Raw genomic sequence first — 14,290 nt, 5'->3', positions numbered from 1 at the left:
AAAGATAAGATGTATGCATATTGGAAATTAAATTTTTATCACTAAGATTTAGGTGGCTTAAATGCAAAGTGAAAGATTACATTTTACTAGATGAAGATTATTTGAATGAATGGTCTTGATCAAGCGTTAGAAGATGAAAGACCGACTTCTATAAATGAAACTGACTGGACTAAGATCCAAACGAGAGTCGTGAACACGATTCGATTAGCCCTTGCTCCTAAGATAAAACACAACATGTTGAAGGAGACAACACCAAAGAGAATATCTATGCGTCAAAGTCACTAACCAATCGCCTTTGTCCGAAGATGGAGTTGTATCAACTAAAAATGGAGATGGGAGGAGATCTCCATGACCACATCAACAAGTTCAATTAGCTAGTAAGTTAATTGTTGAATCTAGATGATAAACTCTTTGATGAGGAGCAGGTGCTATTGTTGTTGGCCTCACGACCAAGGTCCTTCAAAGCTTTGGTTTAAACATTGCTTTTGGAAAGATCAATTTTGAATTTGGATGAGGTGACTGCCGCTCTTAGAGAAAATGAGAGAATGATAATAACTTTAAATGTTGACGATGAAGACAATGCAATAGCTGTGGTGGAGTCTGAGCAAGGGAGAAATCATTCAAGGAAACATAATGAGCGAAGAGAAAGATTAAAATCTCAATTGCATCCGCAAGGAGATATGAGTAACCTACAATGATACTGTTGCAGTGAGAATGATCATGTTTAAGTGAGGTATAAACAAATGAAGAAGGACTTGAAGAAATTAAGAGATATAATCAAAGATGACACTAACTCTCAAGCTAATGTAGTAAAAAGTGTTGAAGATGAAAATGATTTATTTTTTGGCAACAAACGATCAGTTTTGAAAACATTCATGACATCCAATGCTTCATTTCAAAAGACAAAAAACATTCCTAGCTTGATTTCTCATTTTCAGTTGCACAACAAATGCAAAAATTGCATGGTCAGAAACATATTTTACTTTTATACTCACGTCCCGTTACAAAGTTCATTAGTAACGAATTAACACAAGCCCCCTTAAGGCAAATCCGGTGCATTTCAAGTATAGCATTAAATAAACAAACAAGTTGAAAATAATATAATGTTCAATAACCTTAATAGAGTTTACACTACCTTGCAAGATTTATGCAAAACCATAATAATTATATAAAAACACATGGACAAATTAAAGAACACATTCGATTCCTAGCTAATACACCTATTGAATTTTCCTAAGCATTTCAAACTACATAAGAAGCAACACATGTCAAAACAAACTGAAGGTAGAGCATTTGAGAGACCCCAATTGGCGAAACTGGAACATGGTGACCAGAAGACTTGGCATGCTGAGAAAGAGACTCATCAGCCATGACCCTCACAATCATCTTCTGACCCTTCTCACAGTGCCCTGATGCACCACTGATGAAGTAGAAGGTCCCTGAGTGGTTAAGCTTGAACACAGTGTTGCCATTGTTGGAGAAGAGTGTGGGGTGTGTGGCGTTGCAGTGTGTGTAATCTCCCTCTCCCACCTCCATCACAGAGTCCTTCTTGTACTTAAACCCTGCACACACAGAAAAAAAAGCCAACCACTTGTTAACACATGCACCAATTTTCTCATTAGGAAAAATTTGTTTCGTGAAGATTTTTTAAAAAAGGGTCCGCAACCATAAGATTTCAGCAATCACAATTGCGGCCGCATCAACATCTGTCTGCAGTTTTCTACAATATTAAAGATAAAGATGAAAACTGTAACACATGTACCATGTTTTTAAACAGAAGTGCTAAATATTAGGAAGACGAAATTCTTAAGATAATCTGATTGGTGTTTTAATTTTTTCTCTCCTACTGATTATGTCTAACCCTTACCTATCATTATCAATGCTACTTCTTGTTGGTTAAAAAAAAATCGTGCAGATCAATTAGTATTAAAAAAGTTTATAACAAATAGCACTACTGTTTTTTAAAACATGCATGCTTAAAAATTTGTTTCTTGCAGGTTTTATAAATTGGTATGTGATCGGAATTGCAGTCGCATCAAGGATTCTGGAGTTTCTAAGATCACATTAGCACAGCTGTCTGCAATTTTCTGTGATATCAAGGATCACGATAAGGCTATAACTGCAATTTAAAATCTTTAGTATTAATCATGAATGCGGAATTTAAGAGATCGAGTGATATAGTTCTTACGAATGGTGTCACCAGCCTGAAACCTGTTTTGGGAAGCCCAATCATTGAAGAAGTTGGTGTCGTTAGCAGGTGGAACAATCCACCCTTTTGAGCCACCAACTTCGAACTCATTGGAAGCCACAGAGAAACATAGAAGAGTCGAGGAAATGACAAAGGGAAGCACTAGTAGTGAACCGGAACAAGAAGAAGCCATTGGAGAGAAGCAAGAGAAGAAATAGAGTGGAAAAGTTTGTGGTAAAACTGGCACGTTACGGTGTAGTTGTATTGTAATGTGGATAAATGGGGTTAGTTTTTATATATAGATGTTAGTGGGGAAGTAGGATTTGAATGAGTTGGACGAGAAATGGGAGTAGTGGGGTGATTACAGTTATTTACAAGTTACACGTCTTAACTTAGAAATTTTGTTTTTTGCTAATAAATTTGACTTGGTCATTTGGGTCCAATCCTCAATTAAGTTAACTCGGTTGAAAAATTCAGATAGGAAATTTGGCGGGCAAAGCAGAAATATACACAAGAAGCAAAAGAAGAAGAAAATTGCTATAATCACGGATAATGGGTAATGGTGGTTTATTGGGTTATTCACCTCGTACACTCTGTATGGTAATTAGTATATTGGGAATTATAATTTGCCAAAAACAATGTTTTAAGGTGCTACATTTATTGCATTTCAAGAATATAAAGCACGTGGAGAATGTTCACTTCATGTATTGGTACCTTTCTCAATAGAATAATTGATCTCATAAGTGAAAAGGAAATTACATTTTGCTTGAATAATGGCATATACACACATATTGTTGATATTTTTTCTCTGTCATTTCCGTGAATAAGTGTAGGGTGTAGAACAAACAGGCAGGGTCAGTATTAATTATCAGTATGACACTATAACAAAAGCAGACAAAGTAATGATTTGCACTTGCTTTTCAAGATAAAATTATGTGACAATATACCATGATGTTCCTATGATGAAGTTTCCAAATCTATTATTGTATGTTTAGACTCTTGATCAGAATCATTAGATTTAGGTGTTTGGCATTTCAAACTTAAAATCCGAGGAAAAGCACTCTTTGATCTAATTATTTTGGTAGTTCCATGCTTCTCAGAAAGCTCATCAGATAATGTGTTTAAGATAACATCAAAACGCCTCTTGTAGGTAGGGAACCTTGTGATGAATTTGGTGATCCCTTGAAGCCTTTGTTATAGATATGAAGACAAAAATGAGAGGGAAAAATTCCTTAGTGAAAAATTAGTACAAAAATTATTAAAAACAGATAATTTGATTTGGTTTGAAATGTATACCTCCTTGCCAATGCATCAAGTTCAGCACGTTTGCGGTCAGATTCAGGGGCTGCGCCAATAAATGATTTTTTTATCCTCTCAGGATCACCATTGAAGAGGACTAATTTGCCAAAGTAATTCTCTTCTGACGGATTAAGATTTTCAGCTTTGATTTGTTCTTTAATGATTAAAAGGGGATTAAGAAACCATTCAAAAAATTGTTCCTTCGGTTTGTTTGAGGTAGTTAGTTCAGTATCTTCACCTACATGGAGGAAGTGTAAGCCTAATGATATCTTCAAGATGAATTAAAGCAATTGATCATGAAATACAGAAGCAAAAGGGGCAGAGTAGAGAGACGAGAAAAGAAAAAGAAAATGCTGACTTTTGTAAGATTGTCATATAATAACAATACATGAATCAAGGGTGAATGCTACCTAGTCATTTATAGTCATATATTTATGTTTAAAAAAACATGCACTCTTGGTATAAACTTTTTTCTTAAATATGTTTTAAATCCCTAATAAATATTTGATTTGTGTTTTTTCTCTAATCAATTTTTGTTTTGCATTAAATCTGTAATAAAATAACATTTTTTGTTTTTAGTCCTTGATATTTTGTTTTTGTTTACGATAAATTAGTGAATTTTGTGTTTGCTCCATAATAAATTAGTAATTTTTTTTTTTATTCTTGACTAATAACAAATAGAAAAATTTTATCATAAAACAAATATAATATTCACTAACTTATAAGGGACTAAAAATAAGTGTCAAGAATCAAAAACAAAATTGTTATCTTATTAGAAATTCAATGCAAAGCAAAAACTTATTAAAAGCAAATACAAAAATCGAATATTTATTAGAGATTAAAAATATATTTAAGCCTAAACTTTTTTACATTGTCAATTAGTGAAAAATCATCTTTGGTATAATTTAAAGATAATTATTGTAAAAGTCAACAGCGTACGCATATATTATTTAGGCTTAAATATGTTTAAGCTCTCAATTTTGTTCTAGATTCCTAATAAATTTTTTTCATTGTTTTAAATTTTCGATATATTAAAATTTTGGTTGAGTCCCTAGTATTAATTAAATGATGATATATCAACTTACAAATTGATCCTTCTAACCTTATCAATAGTTACAATGGTGTCACATCATCACTTAATATAAAAGTTTTAATATATTAGGGATCATAAACATATTTAAACCTATTATTTATTCTATATAATAATTAGAGGGAAGAAGGAAATTACAACTAGTTCTGCAACAAGTGATCACTTACTTATCAATATACCAGGGGAATTGGCTTTTGCAGAACGCAAGAGTACTTGGAGAAGGCAATATGCTGGCAAACCAATTCTAATGACTCTACTCCCTTTACCTGACTTTGCTTCTTGTATGTCTTCATGTGTTATCACCCCTTCAGAAACCAGTGATTCTCCAAGCTGATGACATTCCTTGAACAAGCCATCCAACAGCTACACAAGTCACAAGTCATGAACAACATTTATTTAGTATAGCTCCTAAAGCCTAATGCAAAACATGAACTCAAAAAGTAACATTTGAGTCAATGGCATGCCTCAGTGGACATATCAAAGAGAATACCTCAAATGGTTTGAACTCGGGTATATTATCTTTCAGTGAATATGCATGAGAAAGTGTCTTTGTTAAGGACTTTGTTTTTGGGAGGGAAATTGAACGAGAAGGTGTCCTTGACAATTTCAATTCAGTAATTTTTCGATATCGAGGCCTATCAAACACAAGTCAAGAGCAATATTAACTGCAAAGTCACAGTAACAAACTAGTATTAGAAAGCATGGCTGAATGAAACCTTGGGAAGCAGGATCCTTCTTTCATGTCAAGAATATCATTGCTGTATTCATCATAAAGGGACACAGCTGCAACAATGTACCCCAGGCCAAACAAGAAAGAGGATTCCTGCATTTCAAAGAACAAAATAAACATGTAATGCCTAGGAGAAACCGATGCATCGTCCAAAGTTTAAAAAAGGCTTGGTTCTTATTGTTGTTTATACCATGACTCATTCAAGTTTAATACCATGAATGAGGTATTATTCATCAGTGCCATAGATAGCATATTTAAGAATTTGGGCATAGAAAACATTACAAAGTAGGCTGCTTAAAATCCAGATTTAAGTAGAGGATCTAAGGTTGGCAGAGGATGTGACCATGTGAGCATACAAGAAATATTTTTTATTCTAATCCCCAGATTTCCTACAATTCATCTCTTAGAATTTCGGTTTAGGGGACTCAACCCTATAAAACAGCATTGTAGGGTGAGGACTGCCAAGCCTTAGAAGAACTACATTAATCATATCTCTAATCCATGTGGGAGTCGGCACCCTCCTAAGAACAGACAACTAAAACAAATAAATACTGATTGGATCTAGGATAAGATTTGATACAATTTTAGATTTTAAGCTTACAACCTAACTCAACTCCACAAACTTAACTCATAAGGTGAAGACTGTCTAAGCCTTAAAAGATCTTGAAACTGCTGAGTGTGTGGATCAACTGGCATGGGATTGTTTCAATTTAACCAGTAGTCTTGAGTTTTTGCCTTGAATATGTAGTTGCGTTAAATACTCGGAGGGAGAATTTTGCCACCCATAAAGGTCCTATCTAGCTTGAGCATAATTCTCTCTAATGCAGAATGCATAACAAAAGGATATAAAAGCAATGACATACATGAAAAGAAACCAACTAAAGTCTCCCCACCAAACTTATACATGTGTCAGTCATTAGAAAATTATTGTCTTACACTAACCTAAGCATAGCATAACAGGCTACAATAAATTAGTACCAATAGTATCAATAGAGACTTAAAACTTGTAAAAGGATTGACCTGATAAGTAATAAAACCTGCATATCCACCAAGAACGAAACTGGCTAACACAGATGCCAGAACTGCCCCAACAACAGCCAGTGGCCACAGAACAATAGCAAGGCCAGCAAAAGGCACACATATTGTCTCCAAGAAAGGGCCTTCACGACCCATGAGATCATGAAACAAACGCTTCCACCCTTTGAAAAGCATGTAAGGGCCTTTAAATATGGCAACAACTGATATAACAGGCATGTCAATAATGATCCCAAGAACCGCAGCCACAATAGCACCAGGAAGATATCGCAGCCTGCATTGAAACAGATAAAAGAAACATCATTGAAATTTCAATTAAAATATGGAATCCCATTATTCATGTGTTAATCTAACTAGAAGACATTTTTATAGCCACAATTTTTTGTTTTTGCTTTGAAGTTCCCAAAATCTGCCAATGCAAGTCAGCTCACTAGTTGGATAATCATTTGTTAAATCTAGCATAGACCAAACACAACTAAAAAAAACAAAAAATGCAAAAGAAAGAATGAAAGAAAAACAATTTAGTTTCACCTTCTTAGCTAAATTAGTAAGAAAGGAAATTTAGGCAGTAAAATTAACAATGAATCATGCTGGTAACTAAAGTTTCCATACATCAGATTTTACTTGTTAATTGGAACTGCTTATCCCATGAGAATTGCCATTTAAAGATGCTACCCGGTAATAATGCCTTCTGTCAATATTTTATATGGCAATCTACTTTGACTTTGCCATAGTGATATTTGATATGCATACGATGAATGATTAAAATCACCATTTATAGCATTCATTTAGGCCAAAACATGAGCATAATACCACTTACTCCCCACTTGGTTACCCAAAAACAGAAAAATTGGATTATATAAAAAACAAATTCCAAAAATGATACAATGGTATAACAAAAATGAAACAGAAATATAATGACACAAAACCTGATCTCATAATATTTCCCGTTCAGTTGTAGTAGATCATCCATAAACGAGAAATAAGAATCATAGCATTCATTTTTCACATCCTTGACAATATCGAAGGTCTTTCTAATGGTGCTCCATGTTCCATCCTGAGGATAAAATATGAAATTCTGTATTGAGTAACAACAGCAGGACAAAAATAACAAGGATTTTAATAACCACAAAGATGAAACATACAATAAAACAGTGGAAAAGTTTGTTCTCTTTTCCTCCCTCTACAGCTTCAAAAGTAGCAAATATTGGTGCAAAAAATCCATAGGCAGCTCCACCTATAACACTCCCAACAATGCCAGCCACTGGCCATAAAATCAACACCAAGGGTAGTATACATGTGCATGTAACAAACTTCAGTGCAGGTCCTAATTTTTTAGATCTGTAGTTAAGTAAATCAATACAAGGAAACAATTACAAATCTTAATCAAATGAAAAAATCAAATTTGAGAGACTTGAAGCCAAGGAAAGCACCTCACTACACAGTAATATGTCCAAATACAATGTATGGGCCAAAGACCATGTATGATAGCTGAGTTGCCTATTGTCATTACTAAGCATACCAACGGGCAAAAAATGACACCTGAAGTCATAGTGCAGTTTGAGTAAGTTTGATTGATTGTAAACCTGAAGCAGAAATTTCACTTAGCTCTATTCTAGTATGATAGGAACAATAAGTAGGCAATGATCAAAGTTAAGAGAGAGAGAGAAACAGAGAGAATAACCAAAGCAGCTATTACATATTCAGCAGAGGAAACGTAAACTGTTTAATTCCAAGTCATGGTTGGAAATTTAAAATACCACATACTTGTTTGTTATGTCATTTAAATAGTTTTCCTTTCTTTATCTTTTTTTAATTTTCAAAAACTTAAAATTTTGTTGTGCTTAATGTTCAAACCTACAAGATTGATCATCCACAAAACAAACAAATTTTAATTGTTTTGCCTTATTAATAACACACAATCATGGATGGAAATATGTATTTGTCACCAGCTAATTAAAATGAGTAAATCTCCAACAAATATCTTTCAAAATTGAACACATGCTAGATTACATACCAATGTTCACTCCACCATTGTCAAAGGAAAAGATGGCCTAATAAATTTTACATTAAGATGAATAATTATATAAAAGAACTTGTAATTAAAAAAATGCATATATAGATGTTCCATTGCAGTACGACAGTTTGAAAAGTGATCAGCTAGAAATTCCATTTCTGAAGTTCAACTTGTGTTTCTCAATCAAAGCATACTAAAAAGCAGCTCAGATAACAAGAAAAATGAAACCATAGTAATTGGCATTCACCTTTGATGTTGCCAAGAAGCCAAAGACCAACGAAAAACGGCAGAAAGCAAACAAAGTTCCATATTGATGCCCAAAATCCTGTTGGAGGTTCCATTGCTCCTCCACTGAGATCTTTAAAACCCTCCACTATAAACTCATCTTGCTTTCAGCCCCTCAAGCACAAAAGATTCGAACTTAGACCACTCTAGAGATGATAAAGATTGAAAACCACACAGCCGGATGCTAAAAACCAGTTTTCTCCTAGCACAACTAGTTAACTAAACATCAACACCAAAACTCAAATTGCTCCTCATTCTGTGAATGGCCATAGATGCAGAAAAACAGCACTTGGGTCAATCCTAAGCCCCATTTTGTTCCCTTTTGTAGAACTTTAAGGCTTTAGCCTTAAAATATTTGAAAAGGGTACAGTGAAATGTTGTTCAGTTTTTATTTTGAGAATATGGGAAAATCATGACACAGTCAAGCCTGAAATTAAGAAGAATCATTATGAATAGAGTTGGTTATGTTACAAGCAAAGAATGAAGCATCATCACATGATCGATGCTTTGCTGAATTCTCATATATCTTGTAGTTTCTAATCACCCCTTTATTCTGAGCATCTTTATATTCTTTTGTGCTCAACTTTGGCCTAAAGCAAAGGAACGAGTGCGTGTTCTGGTGACTTGTGACTTGTGAGGTGCGATTTGTTCTGATTTTAGAAAGGGAAAAAGTAAGAGACCACTTTGAATGTGATCCAACAAATCATAGACATAGACTTAGTTACAAGGGACCTGATGCTGATATGAGAATACATGAATTTCATGTAGATACGCGGGTTCGTTAGTTTTCACATTATTGTTACAAGATTTTCTTTAAAAGAGAATCTATACCCTGATACACGGTATGTTGTGTGGTGAATTCGCGTGCAGCACGCATGTAGGTTATTTGTCTACGTGTGTACTAAAATAATTGTTTTGAACCAGACTGATTTTTAAGAACCAATTATACACAATAAATTATCATCTGGACAATGAAAGATATATAATACACATTTTTCTTAAATGAGATTTTATTTTATTTTTCGGAATTTTCTTATGCTTTTATCTCTCTTGATCTACCCTTTTATCTTTATTTTTAATTTGAATTTTAATACTTTTTATCAAAAAATATTAATAGTTAAAAATAATATCCAATCACATATAATTGTTTATTATAAATCAAAACATATAATTTATATGTTTCCAAATATTTATTTATTAAGAATTTTAATTAATTGCTTGAGTCCGACAAAATAATCGTAGTCCTTATACTTATATATCGACAATTTCATCTTCATATTTAAAAAAATGTGAATTTCATCTTCATATTTAAAAAAATGTGAATTTCATCTCGTATCATGCTTTTTAAAGTTAGGAATATTAAATCCTTGTTTCTTTTAAATTTTGAATCGTCAATATAAAAGTACAGCAATATTGACCACCTTTTAACTAAAAATATAAGTATACACATAAAATAAATATCTAGGTTTATATGTAACTTTGATTTCTTAATTTATTCTATTTATAATTTGGGTACCTCTATTTTAAATTTGAGACATTTAATTCTCTTAATTTTAAAAAAAATTATGATTTTAGTTCTTTCATTTTAAAATAGAGACATTTAGTTTTCATATTTTAAAAAATTCATAATTTTGATCAAATTTTTAATTTTATCTATGTTTTTTTTCTTTTAGTTCAATTGAATGTTAAACCTAACATATTTATTCGAGATATTATAAAAAATTATTTAATTAATTACAGAGCAAGAAATAAAACAAATAAAACGTGACAAAATTAAAGATTAAACTAAAATTATGATTTTTTTTAAAATATGAAAACCAAAATTACAGATTTTTTAAAAAATGAGAACTAAGTGTTTGTATTTTGAAATAAGAGGTGTGGGTTTTTTTTAAATAGAGAATCAAAATTAGAGCTTGTTTAAAGAAGAAGAACCAAAATTTTATTTAAGTCAAATATTAATCTTGTTAGATTCCAAGAAATATGGAGATGGAAATATGTTTTTCCATGTTTGCTAGAAGGTAAAAGATTTTATATTTTTTATTCTCAGAAAAAATGAGATTCACATGCTCATTTTATTTTTGTATCGATTTGATTTACATGGAATGTGAGAATGTGAATTCCTACTGAAAATATGATTTATTGTGTAAAAAATTATTCTATACTCCTATTAATATCCACTATCATGCTACTTCTCTACTTACCTATCAATTTTTTTATTCCTGCACTACTCTGTAAATCAAAATTCCACTTTACATCTTTTATGATTCTTCTTAATTTATTTCCTATCTATTAGGTGAAAATTACACAACATGCACAACATTTTCATTGTGTTTTAAGTTTGAATTTAATTTCATATATGTACATTTGAATTATGCAAGACATTGGCTGTCATGTAGGATCAATTCATGATATAATTGATTGTTGATAAAAAAAAATATAATAATTTTTTTAATACAAAAAAGATATTTTGATAATATAACATATATTTCTAAAAAAATAATATAAATCAAACATATATTTTAAATATTCCTTAGAATATAAAAAAAAAATCAATACAACAACAACAACGCCTTATCCCACTAGGTGGGGTCGGCTACATGGATCAACTTCCGCCATAATGTTCTATCAAGTACCATACTTCTATCCAAACCATTAATTTCGAGATCCTTTTTTATAACCTCTCTTATAGTCTTTTTGGGTCTTCCTCTGCCTCGAATTGTTTGTCTTCTCTCCATCTGGTCTACTCTCCTCACTACAGAGTCTACCGGTCTTCTCTCTACATGCCCAAACCACCTAAGTCTATTTTCCACCATCTTCTCTACAATAGGCGCTACTCCAACCCTCTCTCTAATAGTTTCGTTTCTAATTTTATCCTGTCGAGTCTTACCACACATCCACCGCAACATCCTCATATCCGCTACACCTACTTTATTCTCATGTTGGCTCTTGACCGCCCAACATTCTGTTCCGTACAAAATCGCCGGTCTTACCGCAGTCCGATAAAACTTTCCCTTTAGCTTGATCGGTACCTTTGCATCACATAACACCCCGATGCTTTTCTCCATTTCATCCATCCTGCTTGAATGCGATGATTCACATCCCCTTCAATTTCCCCATCATCCTGTATTACAGACCCAAGATATTTAAACCGTGTGACTTGAGGGATAATATTTAAACCGATGCTTTTTTTTTATATATATTTTTTTATATTTTTTTTTTAGAATATAAAAAAAAAATCAATAATTAAGCAAATACATTTTTTCTTAAAATAGCTAAAAATATCATTCTCTTCTAATATTCCTAAACATAACATGTTAAAATACTTGTTTAAATAACTATGCAACAAACTGCGTATACCTATATGTACTCAACAACTACAAAAACAAAAACAAAAAAACATATACTTGTATGTTGCGGTAAAATACGAATATCTTTTGTTTTTCAACTGCATAAAATATGAATAACTGGATACCCAACATCCATCTGAAAACGTTTTCATGGAAACGTTTTCTGATTTCATATTCCTTTTTCAAAAGAAGCAATTCAACAGTAAAAATATTTTTTAAATATTTTCTGTTTTCTCATCTATCTTCACTCTTTCGTGCATAAATTTCGGGAAACATGAAGCAAAATTAAAATAGAACTTGGAAACGATCTCTCAAATCAAACTATGCTTCCAATTTCAACAGGGCCATCTGTCAATTTGTCTACTTCTCCCTTTGTTAACATTATATATAGTTGAGGCTTATTAAAATTTGTGAATATTTATTTATAGCGAGAAATAAACATTTCTTTTACTTGACAAGGTATGTAAGATAAAATCATCAATTCTCGAGAAAGACGTGTCATGTCAACCATGTATTTGGGAATATGTCTGAACAAATTATATTTGGAAAGAATCATGTTTGTCCGTTGTACTTCACAAGGGAAGATTCATGCATGCCTTTAATGGCGGTCAATTGAAATTCTTTAATTCAATATTATTTGATTATTTTTTTAGTTTTAAAGTGGTCTTTTATTATTCTTACTACTTCTTATACAAATGTTTAATAGTAAAAATAAATAAAAATACAAACAACTTTTTATAATTGGTATAAACATCAAATAGAAATAAATAATATTTTTTTGGTTGCATTTTCTGTTACGAAGACTTATGAAAATTGGAGGAACATGATAAGCTGCCCTAACATATATATTTTTTTATTGAATTAATTGGCAATATGCCAAGATGAATTGAACCAAATTGTTATGTTGCATTGTATGAACTTTGTGTGTGAATCATAAGCATTATGTTTTAATTAAAAGATAGGGCAAATCCAGTTGGCGTCCATGGGGTACGAATTAAAGTTAAGCTGTTGTTGCCTAGTTATAAAAAGATAAGTTTTATTTGTTTATTTGTTTTATTTTAATTATGAGAAGTGCGATTGCGATATGAGTAGTATTATCCAGATATGTGGTAGGGTCTGCTTTTCTACTAAAAAGGAAGAAGAGAAAATTAAAAATAAGGGATCACCTGGTTGATTGTTAAAGAATTATTGGGTCACGTCGTAAGGCTAGCTAGGCACTAAGTATTTTATTTTTTTGTCGAAAAAAGAAAAGAATAGAAAGGATTTTGCCTCTGCCAAAAAAAAAAAGAAGAAAAAAACAGGATGTTGCCTTTAGTAATTTAGCTTATGTATGTTAGGAAAGTGATGCTTTCGATTATTTGGGCTTCAAACGTGCCCTAAAGCTATAGGTTTTAAAATATTACATTTTTACTACTAATTATTTTTATTTGTTATCATCACTAAAAATATTTTGAAAAAAAAAGTTACTAATTATTCAATGTGTAGTATTAGCCATTAGGAGAAAATATTTTTCTCTCACAACATAGGACCGTTCATCTTAATATATATATATATATATATATATATATATATATATATAATCATTTAGAAACTATTTTATTTATATTATTAGCGTAAAACCCCTTGTCTGACACAGATATTAAGTTTAAACTTCATAATATATATTTTTATATTATTATAATTTTTAATCTATCATTTCTTATTATTTAATTAAAAATAATAATTTATATTACTAAAGTTGTGATAATTTATTTATTTATTTTTATGAAGTGTGTAAAAATAAAGTAATAGATTAATATTAAAAAAATTTGTCATGTAGTGGCAAATTGATAATAATTTTTTTAAAATTTTAAATAATTACTATTAATAGAGAAATCATGTATTTCAGATTTATATATATATATATATATAAAAGGACAATGATACAGGACTTGGAGAATAAAAATTGGAAAAAATACATTTTCAAATTGAGAATGTGACTAAGTTGTCTTAACATCAATTTTAGTTATGCTTTTACTTAATACATTAAATACATATTTATACAATGACAACGAAGTAGCAATGGAGGTGGTCAATAATTTTGATTCACAATTTCTTAGTTTTGTTCCTTTTATACATATTTTCTATATACTTTTACTGTCTTCATTTTATAAAATTAATGGATTGAATTTTTTTATTTTTTTTACATGAACACGAAAGAGTTTTCTGTTATTGAAGCTATTTTTGTAATTAGATTAAAAATGTAAAAATATTAATTTAAAATTTTGGATAATTTACATGAAAATTATTTTTTATTATT

At 31.3% G+C, this 14,290-nt stretch overlaps 2 protein-coding genes across 4 annotated transcripts; both read right to left on the bottom strand.

The window, feature by feature from the left end:
- Positions 1–1,089: 1,089 nt before the first annotated feature.
- Positions 1,090–2,952, bottom strand: LOC100815728 (early nodulin-like protein 1). The gene is made up of 2 exons (XM_003554961.4): positions 2,189–2,952; positions 1,090–1,562 (listed from the first exon to the last, which is right to left on the bottom strand). Exons 1-2 carry the CDS (start codon positions 2,379–2,381, stop codon positions 1,243–1,245), a joined length of 513 nt encoding a protein of 170 aa, XP_003555009.1. The 5' UTR covers positions 2,382–2,952; the 3' UTR covers positions 1,090–1,242.
- A 153-nt stretch (positions 2,953–3,105) lies between these two features.
- LOC100815201 (uncharacterized membrane protein At3g27390) lies at positions 3,106–9,431 on the bottom strand. Of its 3 annotated transcripts, none has more exons than XM_003554960.5 (10): positions 8,607–9,431; positions 7,776–7,884; positions 7,488–7,683; positions 7,272–7,399; positions 6,328–6,616; positions 5,294–5,400; positions 5,068–5,212; positions 4,745–4,940; positions 3,485–3,725; positions 3,106–3,377 (listed from the first exon to the last, which is right to left on the bottom strand). In XM_003554960.5, the coding sequence occupies exons 1-10, from the start codon at positions 8,698–8,700 to the stop codon at positions 3,146–3,148; spliced, it is 1,737 nt and encodes a 578-aa protein (XP_003555008.1). In that variant the 5' UTR covers positions 8,701–9,431; the 3' UTR covers positions 3,106–3,145. The 3 variants fall into 3 exon arrangements, with proteins under 3 accessions (XP_003555008.1, XP_006604002.1, XP_014627617.1); XM_006603939.4 differs by having other exon boundaries at positions 7,776–7,928; positions 8,607–9,404; XM_014772131.3 differs by lacking the exon at positions 7,776–7,884 and having other exon boundaries at positions 8,607–9,403.
- Positions 9,432–14,290: the final 4,859 nt, after the last annotated feature.

This window comes from Glycine max, chromosome 19 (genome assembly GCF_000004515.6).
Source record: "Glycine max cultivar Williams 82 chromosome 19, Glycine_max_v4.0, whole genome shotgun sequence".
Taxonomy (NCBI): Eukaryota; Viridiplantae; Streptophyta; class Magnoliopsida; order Fabales; family Fabaceae; genus Glycine; species Glycine max.
This window is presented reverse-complemented; position numbering and strand designations above follow the sequence as displayed.

Coding starts and splice junctions, on each gene's coding strand:
- LOC100815728 (XM_003554961.4), bottom strand. CDS start 2,381: ATGGCTTCTTCTTGTTCCGGTTCACTACTAGTGCTTCCCTTTGTCATT. Junction 1,563..2,188: donor TCAGGCTGGTGACACCATTC/GTAAGAACTATA, acceptor CTGTGTGTGCAG/GGTTTAAGTACAAGAAGGAC.
- LOC100815201 (XM_006603939.4), bottom strand. CDS start 8,668: ATGGAACTTTGTTTGCTTTCTGCCGTTTTTCGTTGGTCTTTGGCTTCT. Junction 3,726..4,744: donor TTCCCCTGGTATATTGATAA/GTAAGTGATCAC, acceptor TCCTCCATGTAG/GTGAAGATACTGAACTAACT. Junction 3,378..3,484: donor CTTGATGCATTGGCAAGGAG/GTATACATTTCA, acceptor TCTATAACAAAG/GCTTCAAGGGATCACCAAAT.